General features: G+C 44.5%; 1 protein-coding gene across 5 annotated transcripts in view; it reads right to left on the reverse strand.

The window, feature by feature from the left end:
* Nucleotides 1-702: 702 nt before the first annotated feature.
* Nucleotides 703-19077, reverse strand: part of KLHL3 (kelch like family member 3) — a 116861-nt gene continuing 98486 nt past the window's right edge. For 4 of the 5 annotated variants that reach the window (XM_078004266.1, XM_078004264.1, XM_078004265.1 and 1 more), the window contains 4 exons: nt 17153-17281; nt 11484-11624; nt 8942-9085; nt 703-5309 (listed from right to left, as the gene is read on the reverse strand). In XM_078004266.1, coding sequence (XP_077860392.1) covers nt 5281-5309; nt 8942-9085; nt 11484-11624; nt 17153-17281 — 443 coding nt within the window. In that variant the 3' untranslated portion in view covers nt 703-5280. 5 annotated transcript variants of the gene reach the window in all.

Genomic DNA, 19077 nt, shown 5'->3' on the forward strand with positions numbered 1-19077 from the left:
CCGAGCCCTACCACGTGCCTTTCTTTGCTCTTCCATCAACTGTTCCTGAGTGCCAGCTGAGCGCCAGCTGAGTGCCAGGCACCAGGAGTGCAGAGTGAGTCAAGCAGGCTGTGCCCCCTTGGAGCTCAAAATTTACTTTCCCAAATATGGGGAGGAATCTGGCTAACGGTTCCCACTCGTCCCTTGAGTCTCTCCAGCTTGAAGGGAAGTCCAACACCTCTGTGCTGTCCATCTGTCACCTGGTACAGGCCAGAGCTACTGACATCTCAAAAGGGCCTGGAACTGCTTTGTTAACTAGAGAGAGAGCTAAGGTCTCTGAGCAGGAGGCTTTGAGAAGTTACAGCTGAGCCAGGGATCCACCCCCCCGCTTCATACAAGGCTCCTCTCCCAAATAGTGATGCCCAGCTGAGCTAGCTGTCTTCCCCACCAAACCTGACTCTCCGTGGTTCCCAGTGATTATCTGGCAGTTGCCCACACCACCTAACACCCCCTGGAGGGACTGTCCTCTCTTGGCCTCATTGAAGAAGGTCTTTGTGGGCCTGGCACTCTGCTGGGGCCAGTGATGGAAACCAAGGAACCCAGATCTTGTCCAGTACATCTTAAAATTTTTTTAATCCAAAGACATACAGGAATAAATCTGTCCTTTTCATGTTTGAGACATAGCAGAGAGAGTGGACTAAACAAATGAAATACTGAGAAAAGTTTGCACAGTTCAACTTTTATTAAAATTAAAGGATGGGAAATTAGAACATGATTCCTGTTAAAATAATACATTTGAGGAAATGTTTCTTCAGCTATCGCTGTAACTGATCAAGCATGTGACAAGTGTTCTTTTACAAGATATACAGTCCCTAACAGCCATGCAGAGAACACCAGATTGAGGATCTTACCTATGCAACATGTTGTACGGGGTGTCAGTGATCAAGTCTGACTGGCTATGACAACCACAGGGACAGAGCACCTACACAGACATACACATTCAGCGTCTTCACTTTTCTTTCAAAGAAAGTATTTTACACATAATATGCAAATTAAACAAAAAACACAAGGGTCCTCTATTGCCACTGAAAACGAGGGGAGGGGAGGACGGGGGAGCGAATAATTTACAATCTCATAACCAAACATGGCACTAGGGCAATTTGATGCTGCAAATGCCACAGTCCTGTGCATTCCTGCCATGGCTGATGCTATATCCATGAGTCACTGAGTCCCATGACGAAGGCTGCACAGGGGCTATGAGGCTGCAATTATCCACTACAGAAGTAATCTCTTCCATTCCCAAACGCTGGAAGTGCTGCTGGCTCTCCTGTTTGGTCAGCAGAAACACAGCACAGCTGAACATGAGGGGCTAGGACTCTAAATAGTGCAAATGCTTAAAAAAAAAAATACATTCTAACCTCCTTGCTTCTCCAGGCAAACAGAGCCTTTAAAAACTCCAACTAACTGGAATACGAGTTTGCTCATCCTCCCAACCTGATCCAGCTAGGTGCAAGTGGGGAGCATGGAGGCAATGTAAATGACACCTGTCCCAACAATAATAATAATAATTAATTTTAAAAATCATGATGCTAATGGCAGATAAATACACAAACCAGAGCCTGGAGTAGAGACACAGCTCAGGAAGTAAGTTGTAAGTGTCGTGTGAGCACCTGCAAAGCACATGCTTAACACATGGGGATCATGAGGACTGACCCCTCTTCCAAAGGTCAGAGATAAGATGCTCCCAAAAAGGGCATCATCCAGCAGCAAAGGCCTCAAGCTATTGGAAGCTTCAGATGAACAAGGAGATAGAAGAGAATAAGGAATGGTCAGCTGGACCTAGGACACTATGGGAGTGTGTGCTGGGGGGCAGGCCTTTCCCTAAGGCTTCTCCATGCCACAGGGTGCCAGCTTCAGTGCCCGTCAGTGGGAGCCACCATGAGACAGCCCAGCCTCACCCCCACAGAAAGCAGACTCCAAAAAAAAAAACACACACAATCAATACAGATGGGCAAGAGCTGAGTCGAACACAACATCAGTCCCTAGCAATTCAAGAAACACCAGTGACTGTGTTTTAAAATGCAGCAGACTCCCTTGAATATGGTATTTAAAAAAAAAAAAAAAGGCTCATGTACCTGGCGCTACTGAAAAAGATGCTTCTGGAGGGTGAGAAACAAAAGGAAGAGAGCTACAGGCATGAACTATGTTTGAGAGTGAATGATGCAAAGAACATAACATATTATCATGGACAATAAAAAGCGATTCAAACATCTTGAAAAAAATATCTTATAAAAATATCTACATTAAAATTTTAGCCTAAAAGCTACAGCTTCAATTTTATAAAAAGGCAATCTTTGAAAGGATCTGGCTCAGAAATATACAAACATTACACAACAGATATCAAAGTAAGACAGCTCAAAAAGCATCTTAGGGGATATTGCAACTGGCTTGTCAGGAAATAGAATTAAGTATTCTTATTGCATAGCAGAAAATGAGGTCACTTTCATTTGCATAATACTGCAACTTTGTAGATGGAGAGATGCCATTGGGTACTTATGAGAAATAACTTTGGAATTCAGAATCTGACTTCTACATTGTTCAAATCAGTATCCAAGTGGCGTCTCGGCTGCTTCTAACCTTGGGCCTCAATTCCATTTCACCACCTCAGTCAGATGACAGATACGCCACTGGCAAAGCTGCATTCACAAGCAGCCGTGGCCACCCTAAGTGGGGCAGTAAGAGGCTTCATCTACCATGTGACCAGCACAAACTCGAAAATAGCCTGCTGTGTCCACTGGGGAAAGAGAATCCTACCTGGTAATGAAGAGATAGCAGGTTTTGGTGGCATCTGTGGGCAGCTGGAGCAGATTGGCTTTGGTGATGACGTACCAGTGTTCTGGTCCCCATGAGAAAGGACACATGAGGGTGAAACAGACACGGCCTCGCCATCACGCCCAGCAGAGGCAGTGCTTTGTAGGGAGGGAGACATGAGGCGAAACCAATTGCAAAAATCCAAAAACAGAAAACATGACTGACTAGCTTTCAGTGGAGGGACCCTTCCCTGGAAGATGACACATAAAAAAATAGCCTCTCCAGCACGAAAGTCTAGCTTCTCAATGGTGGGGGAGGGACGCGGAATTCACCTGTCATCTGAAATTGAGAGCTTCTGTGGACGGCATACATCAGATCCCAACCCCAACCCCATCCCCATTACACAGACACACCAAAACAAGACTCAAAATTTCCTCAGAGAAGGAGAAAGGACATTTCTCATTTCATCAGCTTCCAACCCACAGCCAGGTAGAGTTCTGAAGCCACTGTCATCCCCACTTCATAGTGAGACCACAGTACTCAACTAAAACATGCCTTGCTTCCTTTGGAGACATTTCTTCCAGTTCCCCCAAAGCTGGATATTTTAGCCTCTTCTGAAGGCTTCTACAACTTCTGGGTACCTTGTTGTTCTCCAAGCGTCTTGTTGAAGAAACATGTGCTTAACATCAGAAAGAGAAGTTTTGTCTTTAGGAGAGTTGCACATTTAGGGCACAATAAATATACAGTAAATACACAAAGCGGCCCACTGGCGAGGAAGACTTCGGGGTTTCTGACTGCAGGGGTTGGGGGATGCCAATCTCCTGCAGCACCTGCTTGGAAGTAGCCCAGTCGTATCAGAAGTCCAACATCAGGATTGATAAAGTTCCTTGGCTTCCTGTAGGTGGATTCTCAAAGTAGGGAGTGTCCCAGACTGCAAGGTATGAGACTATTCTCCAGACACAAGACTTCCCCTGCTTATGCCAGAAATTCCAGCATGAGCAATTTGCTAGTTTACGAACAGCACAACTTTAAAGTTTTTTAAAGACAAATTACTCCATGCACCCTCAAATGCTCACTCCTCAAGATGCTTGAAGCTCTATCATTAATCATTTTTACCTGTGAATTAGCAAAGCTCTTCCCAAGCTCTCTTTTTAAAACGCAAGCACACCTCAGGAGGCCTCAAACCCAGGGCCCACTGACACCTCCTACCTCACAGGGAAAGCAGTAGTGAGGTTCTTGGGGCTTGGGGAGAGGATGCACACCCTGGAATGGGGGAAAGCACAAGAAAAAGAAGACAAGGACATTAGACAGACTTGACCACTGTCACAAAGCGCCAAGGGCCAGCTCTAGTGGTATATTCCTTTGGAGCCATCCAACGTCCATCTGAATCACACACGACTCCATCCAACACAGGCACAAATCTATATTTGCCTTTGGAGGAGGGTGACCTCTTATTTATCCTCCAAACCAGAACACTTCAGAGAGTAAAACGGGGTGCTGTGAATAATTAAACCCGGATTTTAAGTATAAATGGGGACTGTCCTATCCTGGGAAAACCTAAAAGTAGGACCCTCTCTGAGACCATTACAGGCAGGAACTGAATCCTTACCACTTTGGTTTTTGGTTTTTTGTTTTTTTCCTGGTTTTTTTTTTTTTTGTTTTTTTTTTTTTTCAGTGTTACCCGAGGCTTCTCTGAAGAGCTAGTTTTCCCAGCTGAAGAGACATAATATCTCCCAGGCCTGGAATCTATGACATCAAAGACCAATGGCCTAAACCTGAAGACTGAGCAGTTCTCATCTGCTTCCTGTAGGAGAACTCAAGGAAAAACAGTGGGCTGAGAAGCGCAGGGAACCCATTTGTCCCTTATTCTAGCACACAGAGGACACGGTGCAGCTTTGAAAATTCTCTAGCTCTTCTGCAGACAAAGTCACAGTAGTTAAAGTACATAAGTGGGTGTGGCCAGGGAACTGCCCCCTCACTGGTTATTTCTGGACATTCCCAGACTGTCCAACTGGACCTTCGGAAGAAAGCAGCTTTAGTAGTCTCAGGGTCCCCATGGGACAAATCCAGAAGAGAGGTCTCTGTGATTTGATTTTTAACACAGCGAAAGGATCAGTAGTAAAGAAATCCAGTAGACTGTCACACACGCTCACCCCCCAACTTAGAGAAACACCATGTTCTATACACACACACACATTCCAGGGTCTGTATGGTCCCTGTAGAAACACCAAAACAAAGCCCAAAGGTGCTGCCTGGGGCTGTCAGGATCCCATTGCTCAGGGCATAGGCCAGAGCACCTCAGGGGAGCGGGGGTGGGTAATGGTGTCCACACTGCGATGAACAACACCAGTCTGCCAAATCAGAGGACAGCAGTTCTCACAGCAGCACAGACCCTCCTAAGGGAGTTGAATCCAGTCACCAAGGTCCTGCTGTTCAGAGTCACAGGCAGCACCTGCTCCTTCCTCCACCTCCTGGCAGTGGGATTTTGGGTCACAAGGACTTGTGAATCACGGCAACACCTAATAAGAAAGGGGGAGAAAGTTATCATCTTAGCTTCTCCAAAATTACTCAGAGTCCCAGTGAGTTCATGAATCCAAGATATCCTGAGTCACAGCCAAGGGAAATGTGTACAATTTTTATCCTAGTATCGAAGTGTCTGTAGACTCAGGCTGCTAGCAGCTGGCCGCTCCCCACTCCAAGAGCCAAGTCCTGGCAAGACACTTGAACCTACGAGCACAGTCCCTCAAACACCGCTGGCTAGTGGCCTCACCGGGTGTCATCACATGGACTCACTGTGGTGACTCCCGTCCCCAGCCCTAGCACCCAGCCCAACAATGCTCAGTGCCCAGGGGCAGCTATGCAGCTCTAAATTTGAATCATTGTAAGAGAAGCGATGGGTGATTCATCTCTACTTTTAGAAGACACTGGAATGAAGTGGAAAGTATAGTAGGCTGCCTTCATGGGAGCAAGAAAGACTGAATTCCAATCCTAACTCTGCCACCAGTCAACCTGCACTATGGCCTTTGGCAAGTTCTTTGACCTCTTTATGCTCAGTTCCCACACGAATGTCATCTAACAGACCCTGCCAATGTGACAATCTCGACTTTGATAAATGCTCTAGACATGTACGCTGTGTTACTGTTTTAGTCCGGGTGAACCACGCTCAACACCTAACTATAAATCCACGCATGACCCAGAACCTCACTGTAAGGGACTGAGGCTACATATCAGATAGTACAGGTTGATTCCGTCAACATCCTTCCAACTTGCTGTCCTTGACTACAGCCACCAGCAAGTTGAAAGCTCGGGTTCCCAGACTGCCTGGCAGTTAGATGTGCCATGTGACCCAGTGCTGGCCAATAAGACTATAAAGGCAAGTGTGCCAGTGTTGCAACGCTGGCTTTGTTCTTGTTGTGACTGGAATGCTCACGCAAGGCCAAGGGGAGGCAGCAGCCCTTGATAAAGCTGGCAGAACAGAAAAGAGAAGAGAAACCTGGTTCTTCAATGTCAGTCTGAGCCCCCCGGCCAACCTTGGATTTCTTTCTACTTGAGACAAATACACTCACTTCCTTATTTAGGAAAGTATCTGTCAGGGTTTCTGGTGCCTGTTGCTAAACGAAATCCTAACTTATAGGTGTCTCCAGGCAGGATGGTTACTGGAGCCTTATTTTAACATAGTCCCACAACTATAAAATGTTCTGGTTGAAGATGAGATTGACAGAACATGGCTAAAAGCAAGCCAGGATACCCCACTGGAGATATTCTGCTAAGACATCTATTTCCTGTTTATTCCTGGCTAAAGGTGCAGACATTGAAGCTTCGAGGCAGGCAGAACCTGAGTCCAGGTGCCTGGTCTTGACAGCATCTTACTTGAATCTCAGACATCTCTTTCAGAAGGTAGCTTTTTGTTTTTGAAAGCAGGCTCCTGTGTTGCTTTTTCATATAACCTTTATCTTGATTATAAAAGTAATATATTCTCATTATGGGAAATCTGGAAAATGCAGAACACAAAGAAAAAAGCTTTAATCCCTTCACACAAAGAAAACCACCACTGTCTTTTCGGAATACTTTCTAGCATCTAATAATAATTACAATCATTTACTGCATGGTGTCTACTGCCAGGCAGGCATTGTGCTTAGCTCTTCACAAGTATTACTGCATTTCATTCTCACAGCACCCTAAAAGGCTTAGTCTAATTTTATTCCCATTTTACAAATAAGACAACAGGGGTTCAGTATGATAGGATATCTGGCCCAGAGATTCAGGGCTAGTGGCAGAGCTGGGATTCAAATTCACATCTGACTCCAATATCCATCTGCAGAAGAAGCAGCAGCTATTCAACCCCCACTCCCGCTACCAGCAATACAGGACTACATGTGTGAGTTCACAAGGTTCATACAACTTTGCATCCTTTTTTAACCTAACAGGCTATTACAAATGTTTTCTCATAACATTAAAAATCATACACTATATAAATATCCCATAGATTATTAACTATTTCCCTCATGTCAGACATTAAGTTATTCTCAGTTTTTTCCTATCATGAGTAAGGCCCCAACAAATAACTGTCCACAAATCTTTGCATTTTGGAACATTTCCTTAGACTTTAAGATAATAGACTCAGTAAGTGGGTTTGAACATAAAATTGCAGGTTTGCTTGTCTGCTTCCTACCTACTTCTGGAGAGGGCAGGCAATGAAGAAAGGTACATGAAATATTCAGCATATATATGAAATTCTAACCACCCACACTTAACTCTTCCCCTCTCATTAAGGCACGCATGGAGTCAAGGGAAGATCCTCACTTGTCTCACTCATCCCAGAACAGAATTACTCCAGGACCAAACTTCTTCTAAAATGTTTTATACTTAGCCAAGAAAAGCATTACAACGTGAAAAAAACTCTAAAGGAAGAAAAAAGTTAAAGTCCATTGCAACAGAAGTCTTACGTTGAAAGACTGTGCCGCAAACTCCTTCAAATCTGCACAGCACAATCTTCCTCTGCAGTCAAACTAGATGGAATGACTGACCTTTATAACGCAAAATGGGAATTGGAAGAATATCCCTGGAGTTGTGGTATGGATTAAAAGAGATAATGACTATCAAATACTTTGGATAATGCCTGGTATGTTCTGTGTGTGCTGGATAAATAATGTTATCTCTATTCCAGGTTCTGGAAAACCAGATACAAGGAACTGAACTACACTATGGATATATATTTGCTCATCTCCCCATAGAGAGAAACACCAACTCTGACGCCACCCCTGCCCCTGCCACTCACCAAACCCCTCACACACACTCCCCAAGAAGAAGCTTCCACACCCGCCTGGTGCCTTAGTCTAAGGCTTACCCTGAGCTGGGGTAGCACAAAGGGCATGGACTTAGAACTCTGGGTTTGAACTGACTTTGCCATTTATTAGCTGTGTGGCCTTCAGCAAGTTACTTAAACTCTCCAAACCTCAGTTTCATCATCCATAAAATAAATGGATACAGTCCCATTCAGCCCAAGAGTTGCAGAAAAGATGAAAACAAATGCACACTCTGTTCCTAACACACTGCCCCATGGCACGGGGCCAGCCACCCACTAAAGGACAGCCATTTGTGTGATTGTGATCCAGCCTCAAAGTGTAATTGAGCCTGTCTCCTCCAGGAAGGGTTCCCTGGCTTTGCCAGTTCTCACCAGTCTTTCATGTGCTAAAGCCTGTCTAGTGTATGTCATTTAGAACTTGTATATACATCATCTTGTCTTCCCAGTTGTCCAATTCAACTCTGGACAGCAAGAATTGCATCTTATGCCATCTAGGAGCCTGGCACAAAGTAAACCAGGAACGGCAATGAAATTCTAAAATCTCTTGTGACAACTCAGTTCAGTTGGAGTGGCTCGATGGAACAAACGTTATAAATTCTGAGGCTACCTTCAGATTCACAGGGTCAGGGCAGGGGCAGGGGGTAATAAGTGCTAATTATCAGTATCTGTCATGAGCTCAGAATGAAAGAGTGGTGGCCATGTAACAATTACCTGTCATCCCTAGAGGAGGCACTCAGGCCCAAGTTAAGCAAGCTCACATCCCCTCATCCCACCGGCCCACCCACCCCTCATTCCCCCAGTGTGTTGGAGGCCTCTGGGATGGGCATGGAGATGGCACACACTGACCTGCATAGCTCCGCCCCGTGCTCATGTTGGTTGGAAGCAGTGTCCATTTGTCAGTGACAGGATTGTAGTACTCCACCGAAGCCAAGTTGCAGGATCCATCATCCCCTCCAACCACATACAGGAGCCCATTCACTGCACAGACCCCTGGGAGTCAAACAAAAGCCATAGGAGACATCACAGCAGGCGCACCAAGAGATCAGAATTGATCAAGAGACAAATCCAGAGAGCCTGGGAGGCTCTTTTCCTCCCTTCATGGTAAGACAACGGAGATTTGGCTCCGGAGGTTTGAGTTTGCTAAGTGGAAGAAAATATTGACAACAGCCACTGGGCTCCAAGGATCCTTCTTCCTAACAAGATCATTTCTCTGACCAGGGGGTCTGATTACTTAAAACGTGTATGCCCTCCACCACACACATACCTACACTATAAGTATGTAGAGCATATGGGCACAGACCCCTCTTTACTGGAAAGGTGTACACAGACCTCCTGTGCCAGGCCTGAGCTAGAGAATAAAACAATTCAGGGGACTTCATGCATGCTACTACTTCTCTGCTGCTAAGTTTTTCCCCGATAAGCCCTATGGTGTATCCACACTGTGTGATGCTGATGGTTATGTCTGTAATCCCTTTACAAGTCTGGGGTCTACATTCACACACAGCTCCCAGGGATGAGGAACAGCTCCCACCCTGATCTCAGAGTGAGATGGGTTTTGGGCAAGGTCTCATGCAGCAGGGTCTAAGGCGTACGAAAATGTAATTAATTATTGCTCATTAAGACTTTCAAAGGCCATAGTCCAATATGTTGTGTGTTTTTCAAAATTAGATTAAGGGATTGGTGATACTCCAAAAAGTAGCAATTACCAGTGTTGCTGAAGGTACTCTCAAATACTGGTGAGACGATAAAATGGACACCTTCCTGGATGGCATCTAAAATACATGTGCTCCCTCTAATTAAAAAAGTCCACTTCTGGCCAGGCACAGTGGCTCACACCTGTAATCCCAGCACTTTGGGAGGCCAAGGCAGATGGATCACTTGAGCCCAGGAGTTCAAGACCAACCTGGGCAACATGGTGAAACCCTGTCTCTACAAAAAATACAAACATTAGCCAGATGTGATGGCACATACCTGTGGTCCCAAAACTCAGGAGGCTGAGCTGGGAGGATCTCTTGAGCCCAGGAGGCAGAGTTGCAGAGCCAAGATTATGCCACTGCAATCTAGCCTGAGAGGGCGAGACCCTGTCTCAAAAAAAAAAAAATCCATTTCTGGCCTTTTATTCTAAAGAAATAATTTTAAATGTGTGCACTGATTTAGCTATAAAGACCATTTATAATTAACTAAAGTATTACTTATAGTATAGAAAAGATGGAAATAACCTGTGTCCAATAGTAGATTGCTTAAATTATGATATAGTCATTTAAAATAATATCATATAAGTAAGTTTAGTGTTGTAATAAGATATTCGTGAGAGATTGTAAAGTGAGTTTTTTTTTTTAAAAAAAAAAGGTTACAAAATAGTGTTATAGTGTAATTCCATTTTTGTTATTAAAAAATAGAAATATCTATGCATGAATTTTATGCAAACACACATTTACATCTAAACTGAATTCCCAGGTTCTAGATAGACTAGCTGCCTTAAGGGTCCTGTAATTCTTTGCTCATGTGGCTTCAAGCCAAATGAGAACTTCTATCACAGCAGGCTTAGGCAACGAGTAAATTAATAAACATCCCCTCAGCCCCTGTTTACACTTCCAAGTCAGACACGAATGGGCTTAGCAAACAGGTAATATGAGAATAATGAAAATGGATCTGCCTGAAAGTCACCTGTGTGTCTTTCCAGCCTGGGAAGTTGGGCTAAGCCAACACTGTCCTAGAGCAAAGAGGCATAAAGGTATACCGACACAGTACACAACCCACAAGGCAAAGCTCAAAAAGGAAATAGCTTAAAAGGGGCCTCATGCTCCAGGAAATATAAACCTAAATACTCTACAGTAAATCATTCCTACAGGAAGGCATAGGAGACAAGAAGGAAAGGAGAGACAGGAATACAAAGAACGCAATAAGGAAAGGAGAACTGATCAAGGGTCCAACTGTCCCTGCAAGGAAGGAGACTGGTTTCAAGTAGGAAATGAGAGGTTCTCCTAGCCAGGCACTGGCAAAGAAAAGATAGAACCAAGTGCCATTGTCTGGCTCTTGTCCACAGAGCCCTGAGCTTAGCTACCTACAAAGCTGTCGGGCAGGGGGTACTGACGGCAACCAAAGGACTTTTCCAGGTCTGTGCTCATCCGTGTGTGGTAAAAGTCATCACCCTTCAGTGGGGAGGAAGGGGATCCTCTGCATCTAGGTTGCAGGATCTGCAGCTAGCTTTCGGGGTCTCAATTTCTCCCCTCCTCTAACCGAGAGCCCACCTGGAAAATGGACACTCCCTGTTCAGGATATACACTCAGCTCCAGACCCTGGGAATCTCCCTGCTGTTTAGAGCCAGTGTCTTCAGGGAGAAAAGGCACACGACCCCCAAAGGGGAGATGGAGAGAGCAGTCATTACCTGCATTGCGCCGGCACATGTTCATGTCTGCCACTTGCTTCCAGGTATTTGTTCCAGGATCGTAAACCTCAACGCTCTTCCTCACCAAAGGCCCATCATGCCCACCTGTGGCGTACAGCTGTCCGCTAAGCACTCCAACCCCTGAAAGGCAGAGCACAGTGTCCCAGCCTCAGGCTGGCTACAGTAACCAGAAATCAGGAGGCCTGGGGTCCAGTCCTGGACAGCCCTGACCAGCGAGGGGACTTGGGGAGTGCCATTTTGTCTCCCTGGACCTCAGTGTCCTCATCTGTAAAACAAATATAATGACACCCTACCCGCCTCCTCATAAGACTCTCAAGCTCAAAACTTTGAAGTATAAAGCAAATGTGACCCAAATTCTGTTTTGAAAAAACATAAATATATACATACATATATACATACAGGGGACGATGTTCATAAGCAAAGAAAAAAGGACAAAAAATACTGAAAGAAATCCATTAAAATATTAAGAATAATTATTTCTGAGTGGCAAATTACATTCATTTTCCTTTTTTGCCTATCTATATTGCCTAGTCTTCCTACAATGTTGTATTACTTACTCATCCTTATATTAGTTGATTAAAAAGAGTTAAAAATTGAAACTAGCGACACAGCAAAAGTGCTGAAATTATTATTACGGAGGCCTCCCTGCTGGTCATGTAAGCAGAAGCTGACCCTTCCGCCCACTTCTCTCCTCCTGAACTGCAGAGGGCATTATTAGATCACTAACCACGTTGATCGGCCTGAGCTGAGTGCTAGAATTGCTTCGTTTACAAGTTTCAGTATAATCTTTTAAAATCCTTTTATACAACAAGAAGATGAAAGCCATAAAGAGGGAAGACAGCACAGTATCTAGAAAGTGCAACTGACCTGGTAGCTAGGACACCTGTGTTCCGGACTTGCCTCTCTGACTTGCTCACTGGGTGACCCTTCCCCTTTCTGGGCCTCAGTTTCCCTATTTGTAAAGGGAAAGAGTTGTACTAGATCAGTAGTTCCCATGGACCACAGACTACTCCACTCCGTGGGCAGGCTGCATCTCAACGGACTGGGAGGCTTTTTACAAGAGAGATTCCACACTGGTCAGGAGTCAGAGAAAGTTCCTCAGGTGACTGGGATGTGCAGCCAGGTTTCAGACCCAAGAACCAGACTTGTAAACTATAACTCCATATGGATGAGGACTGTTTTTACCTTGTCCTCGTCTGCTTCCCTGTGCCCCACGGCAGTAGGTTCTCAAGAAATATTGCTTGAATGACAAAAATATAAATTAATAAAATCCCTCCCAGCAATTACGTGGGTATGCTAGTGGCTCCCAGCAGTTGCTCTAAACTAACAGCAGATGGCGCTGTCGTATCAACAATGGCTCTCTCTAACTGACAGGTTTAATACAATTAGTTGAGTTCCAAAGCTGCCTCACCTTCCTTTCCTCCATGCTCAGCAGGAACACGCATTCCCTGAGAGAGGGCCTCTTTTTCCCCTAACCATCTGGTAGCATTGCCCACACCCTGCTGAGGAAGCGAGCTGCCTTCCAGGCACTCAGGCAACTCTGCCTCTGCCCTAGTGCAGCCTCATCCATAAACATTCATGCAGCGGCGTCCTGGACCTAGAGCCACAGGCGCTCCTGGCACCTCAAAGGGCCTCAGGCAGCCAAAGGCCAGGGCCTCTGGTCTCTGGGTCTTCAGCCAACAAGAACACCCACCTTGATAAGTATGTGGGTTCCCAACTCCAGAGGTGAGACTTGCCCAAATCTCACCAAAGTGAAGCACTGAAGAAAGGCTGACCTGGGAGTCGGAGGCCAGGGCTCTGACAGTAACCTCAGGAAAAAGGCTTGGTTTTGATTTCCTAAATCAAGGTCAGTGTGCCTCCCAGGGACACTGCACTCCCAGGCAACAGACGTGTCACCCTCCAGGTCCTCCAGTGTAGGTAAGAGACAGGAATAGGGCCAGGTGATGTCCACCCAGCAATAACCATTTCAGCAGCTTGGCAGAGACAAAGCAGCTGTAGTCTCCAAAGGCGGCTCCCTCCACAGAGACAAGCCTGAGCTTCCTAACGCAGGTCTGCCCTGGCGGCTTCACGCCCGGCTGCCTCCCCAGGCTTTCGGCCCTAGGAGCGGTCACGCATCTCAGGGTGTGCTGCCCCAGGCATGCTGAGCTCTCACCCCTTACGTCACAACAGAGGATTTCTAGGGAGTACGAAGAAGACTCTACCAAAACTTTAGAAACCAAAATTTCCGAAAGAGGTTTACGACAGGAAAAGAATCATGGGATTTGTGGATTGACTTGGTTCTTAGGGAACATCTACTACAACCCTACAACCCACTCATTTCACATATAAGGAATTAGAGGCCAGAATAAGGGAAGGGATTTGCCCAAGGAAGGTCATATGGCAAATGAGAGCAGACCCAGCACCAAGTCCCGGGCCTCCTGACTTCCAGGCAATGGCTCCACATTCAGGAAGGGCCAACCTGTCAGAATCAGCAGAGACAAAAATTCCCTAAAAATAGCACTCCAAACACAAACACTTCTTAAATGGCATCATGCAGATTTTATTTTTGAAACCAGTGAGCACACAAAGGCTCTTTAAAAATATTAAAATAGCATACTTTTTAAAGAATGCTGAGGAAGTGGTCATATGTTTGGTACTATAAAATGAGATCACAACTCAATCTCCAAAAATACACAAAAAAAAAGAGAGAGAGAGAGAAAGGAATAACATTGTGGGAATGTGGCTACCCTTCTCAGAAGTCACACAGCCTTCCCGCCAGGATCAGATTGGTAATCAGTCACCACTGACCACAGGAACCAGCAATAAAGAACCAGTGGACTGATGCCTCTGTCTGCCCTCAGACCCTTCCCTTTGGGCCTCTAAGACAATGGATGGGAAGACAAAGCAGGGGAGAAGGGGTTGTTGCTCCGCTTCCTGAAAAATCCCAAAGGACCATAGAGCTTCTGGTTTTCTGACAAGAAGTAGAAGTAGAAACCTTTTGGAAACTCATTTTCTTCCCATGTTGGGGAATGCATTGAAGTGAGGAAAAGTGGGAGCAGGGGACATAAGTTATCTCCAAACATGAACACTAATAGCTTGGCTTTCAATCCCAGACAGGCAAGCTCAGCTTTGTCAACTGAAGACTTGTCCTACTACTTCAGAGGAATAAGACTGATAATTTAGGGATTTAAAAAACTAACTCTGGAGTCAGCATTACTAATTATATGACCTTGGGCAAATTACTCAACCACTGGCAGCCTTCCTTTCTAAATCTGATAAGTGGAATTCATATTGTATCCACATTGTAGGGCTGTAGTGAGGATTAAATGGATTGAGGCATAAAAAGTATTTGTTAGGACAGTGCCTGGCACATAGTAAGCCTTCACTTTCAAAAGATGTAAACACCTTCATAGAAACATAAGCGATGATGAGGAGCGTTATTATCTCATCCATTCTCTAGTGATCTCCCAGGAAAGGTTAACTTATAAGTGCTGTGTCTAGCTGCAAAGGTGCTAGTGGGATTATATACAGCAAAACGAAAGAAGGAGGAGTTAAAATAAAATGTTAGGTTGTTGAACCAATACCCACTTGTGACTGACTAAAGAAATCACAGATTACACAAACAAATGGAAAACATCCCATACTCATGTATTGGAAGAATCAATGTCATTAAAATGACCATATTCCCTGAAGGAATCTACAGATTCAACACAATTCCTACCAAACTATCAACATCATTCTTCATAGAATTAGAATAAACAATCCTAAAGTTTATACAGAACCAAAAAAGAGCCCGAATAGCCAAAGCCAATCTTAACCAAAAAGAACAAAGCCAGAAGTATCACATTACCTGACTTCAAATTATATTACAAGGCTATAGTAACTAAAACAGCATGGTACTGGTACAAAAATAGACACAGAGATCAATGGAACAGAATAGAGAACCCCGAAACAAAGCCACATACTTAAAACAAGCTGATCTTCAAAAAAGTCGACAAAAATAAAACAATAGGGAAAAGACACTCTATTCAATAAATGGTGCTGTATGTGGCTAGTCACATACACAAGAATGAAACTAGACCTCTGTCTCTTACCATATACAAAAATTAACTGAAGATGGATTAAAGACTTAAATGTAAGACCTGAAACTATAAAAGTCCTAGAAGAAAACCTAGGAAAAACTCTTCAGGGCATTGGCCTAGGCAAAGAATTTATGACTAAGATGCCAACAGCAAGTGCAACAAAAACAAAAATAGACAAATGGAATTTAATTAAACAAACAAACAAAAAGGCTTCTGCACAGCATAAGAAATGATCAACAGAGTAAACAGTCAACCTACAGAATGGGAGAAAATATTTGCAAATTATGCCCCCAACAAAGGACTAATGTCCAGAATATACAAGGAACTCCAACAACTCAACAAGGAAAAAACAACCCCATTAATAAGCAGGCAAAGGATATACATACAGACATTTCTCAAAATAAGGCACTCCAGTGGCCAATAATCATATGAAAAACTGCTTAACATCTGATGATTATCATCAGAAAAAGGAAGATTAAAGCCACAATGAGATATCATCTTATACTTGTCAGATGGCTATTATTAAAAAGTCAAAAAAGGCCGGGTGCAGTGGCTCACACCTGCAATCCCAGCACTTTGGGAGGCTGAGGCAGATGGATCACGAGGTCAGGAGATCGAGACCATCCTGGCTAACACAGTGAAACCCCATCTCCACTACAAATACAAAAAATTAGCTGGGCATGGTGGTGGGTGCCTGTAGTCCCTGCTACTCAGGAGGCTGAGGCAGAAGAATGGCGTGAACCCAGGAGGCGGAGTTTGCAGGGAGGCGGATCTTGCAGTGAGCCAAGATGGCGCCACTGCACTCCAGCCTGGGCAACAGAGTGAGACTCTATCTCAAAAAAAAAAAAAAAAAAAAAAGACATTAGCATGGTTGCAGAGAAAAGGGTATGCTTATACACTGTTGTGGAAATATAAATTAATACAACCTCTATGGAAAAACAGTATGGGGATTTCCCAAAGAACTCAAAATATAACTACCATTTGACCCAGCAATCCCACTACTGGGTATCTATGCAAAGAAAAAGAAATCATTATACTAAAAAGACATGTACAGTCGTTACATTTAAAGCAGCACTATTGACAACAGCAAAGTCATATAACCAATCTAAGTATCCATCAATGGCTGATTAAAGAAAATACAGTATGTATACACCATGGAATCTTATGCAGCCAAATAAAGGGTGAAATTATGTCCTTTGCAGCAACATGGATGGAGCTGGAAGCCATAATCCTAAGTGAGATAACCCAGAAACAGAAAATCAAATACCGTATCTTCTCACTTACATGTACAGGCTAAATAATGGGTATACATGGACATAAAGATGAGAACAATAGACACTGGGGATTCCAAAAGGGATGAGGCTGGAAGGAGGGTGAAGGTTGAAAAATTACCCATTAGGTACAATGGTCACTATTTGGGTGATGGGTACACTAGAAGCCCAAACCCGACTGTTATGCAGTATATCCATGTAACAAACCTGCACATGTACCCTCTGAATCTAAAATGAAACAAACAAACAAAAAAAAATGTAAAGACCCACTTGTGAGCAAATCAGACACAGCCAGCATCCCGAGGTTCTCCCATACCTGCGCCACTGCGACGGGTGCTCATGTCCGCCACATATGTCCACTCATTGGTCGCTGGGTTGTACTGCTCCACAGTGCTCAGACACTGGCGGGAAGCTCCATCATAACCCCCAACAGCATATAGCTTCCCTGCAACACACAAAGTGGCTGAGTGTGGTGCCAGGGACACTGGCATGAAACCAGAGCTCAGCTAAAACCCTATCTGCAACCAACTGGGGCACCCTTACCTCAGAATTCTGTTCCCTCTTTCTCCAGGGGACCACCAACTTACTCCTCAACCAAGCAAAGCATCCTTCACATTTCTTCACATATTCTACTTGCTCTTAAGCCATGAGCTCCTTAGAAGCAAACACTGAACATTCTAAATAAGCACCCCCAAATACCCAGCCCAAAGCTATGGCCTGGCACCACTGGGACTCAACATAATCTTGCTGGTGAATTAGGTTAAATTTTCTCTAGAACAAGACACCAGCACTGGATAGATGGAAAGCTAGAAGGCCCCCAGCTATACGCAGGCAGACCACCTTTCTGGCTCAAGGCTTGAAATAGCAGATGAAATAAATATGGAAAAATCTTCTTCAATGAGAACCCAAAACCTGTCTTAGCCATTGTCTCTACCCCTTCCACAACCCTGGCAGGTACAGTGTGTGAATGGAGTGTTCTTTGTACATCATGGGCCAGGGTGGCTGGAATTTTTCTGCAGACTACCCTGTGATCTCTGAGCCATACACAAGAGCCCTGAGGTGCCGTCATCTACTTTTAAATTAAAATACCATTAAGCTGCTACCCAAGAGTATCATTTCCGCCTGGGGCTGAGAGCTGACAGTGAGGCTGGACGCAGGAGGAAACATTTGGCATTTGAGCTATCCCAAAGCAGAAATTCAAACATTTTGGGTTTAAAATTTAGTCTTAAAATGCAATGGGATGGTCTCTTCTGTGGGAACAGAGGGAGGAGTCACACTAGTTGCAGACTAAATAAACATCGCCAAATGCAAATCCATTTAACAGGATTACTTGGTAGATTTTTTGGTCATATGTGCTTTCTTGATGGATAGACACCAAGAATACTACTAGTATTTGAAAATCCGCAATTATTTTAAGTTAGAAAGATTCTCAGGCTCAAACCTATACTCTGCTACCAGAACTACTGCTGTATTATCAAATGTAAAAATGTTTTTCTTCTATCATCATCGAGCCTGGCTTTATTTTCTGCCCCAGGGTCCTCTCAATTGACCCATCTAGAAGAAACAAACACACCCTCCCCTCAGTTCTGCACGCACCGGAGTGAAAATTTTTTAAAAACCTGACTAAGCAGCCCTTCTATGGTCCAGGCTACTTGTACAGTGTGTGCTGCTTCAGATGCGACAATCTCCATAGCACACTCTCCATTCTCTTGGGGAGCCTCTGCCTGTACTCTGATCCACACAGTCTTTTCCTAAATAGCTATTCTTCGAGGCAGCCAGTAGCAAATTATTGCGATTTCCTCCATTTTTTTTTTTCAGTGTCATTCAAACTGTATAGCCATGGTAATGAGATGATGAGAGGGAGGAGAGGAAGCCAGACACTGCAGAGAGCTGTCTCTTCAAGGCCACAGTGAAGCAGAGTCCACTTAAGTTCCTCCCTCAACATTCTCACCACAGCTGTAAATTGGACTCTGCTGCCCCAGGGTGCCCACAGCCGAAAGAGCTTCAGATTCAGGAGGGGCAGAAGAAACAAATTCCCAGCCTGTCTTCCATGTCAACAGGGCGTGCTACAAGACAGCACTTCTTCCACATACAGAACATGCTCACAAAAGCTTTTGTCAAGGGGAGTATTTTAAATTACCACCATTATGGCACCTCCTCTAACCCCCATCAACCATTCCATCTGCATCAGCTGAAAAAATACACACTCAAGGTTCCTCCTTCAGTCTATTAACAGGGATT

Source organism: Macaca mulatta, chromosome 6 (assembly GCF_049350105.2).
Source record: "Macaca mulatta isolate MMU2019108-1 chromosome 6, T2T-MMU8v2.0, whole genome shotgun sequence".
In the NCBI taxonomy this organism is placed as follows: Eukaryota; Metazoa; Chordata; class Mammalia; order Primates; family Cercopithecidae; genus Macaca; species Macaca mulatta.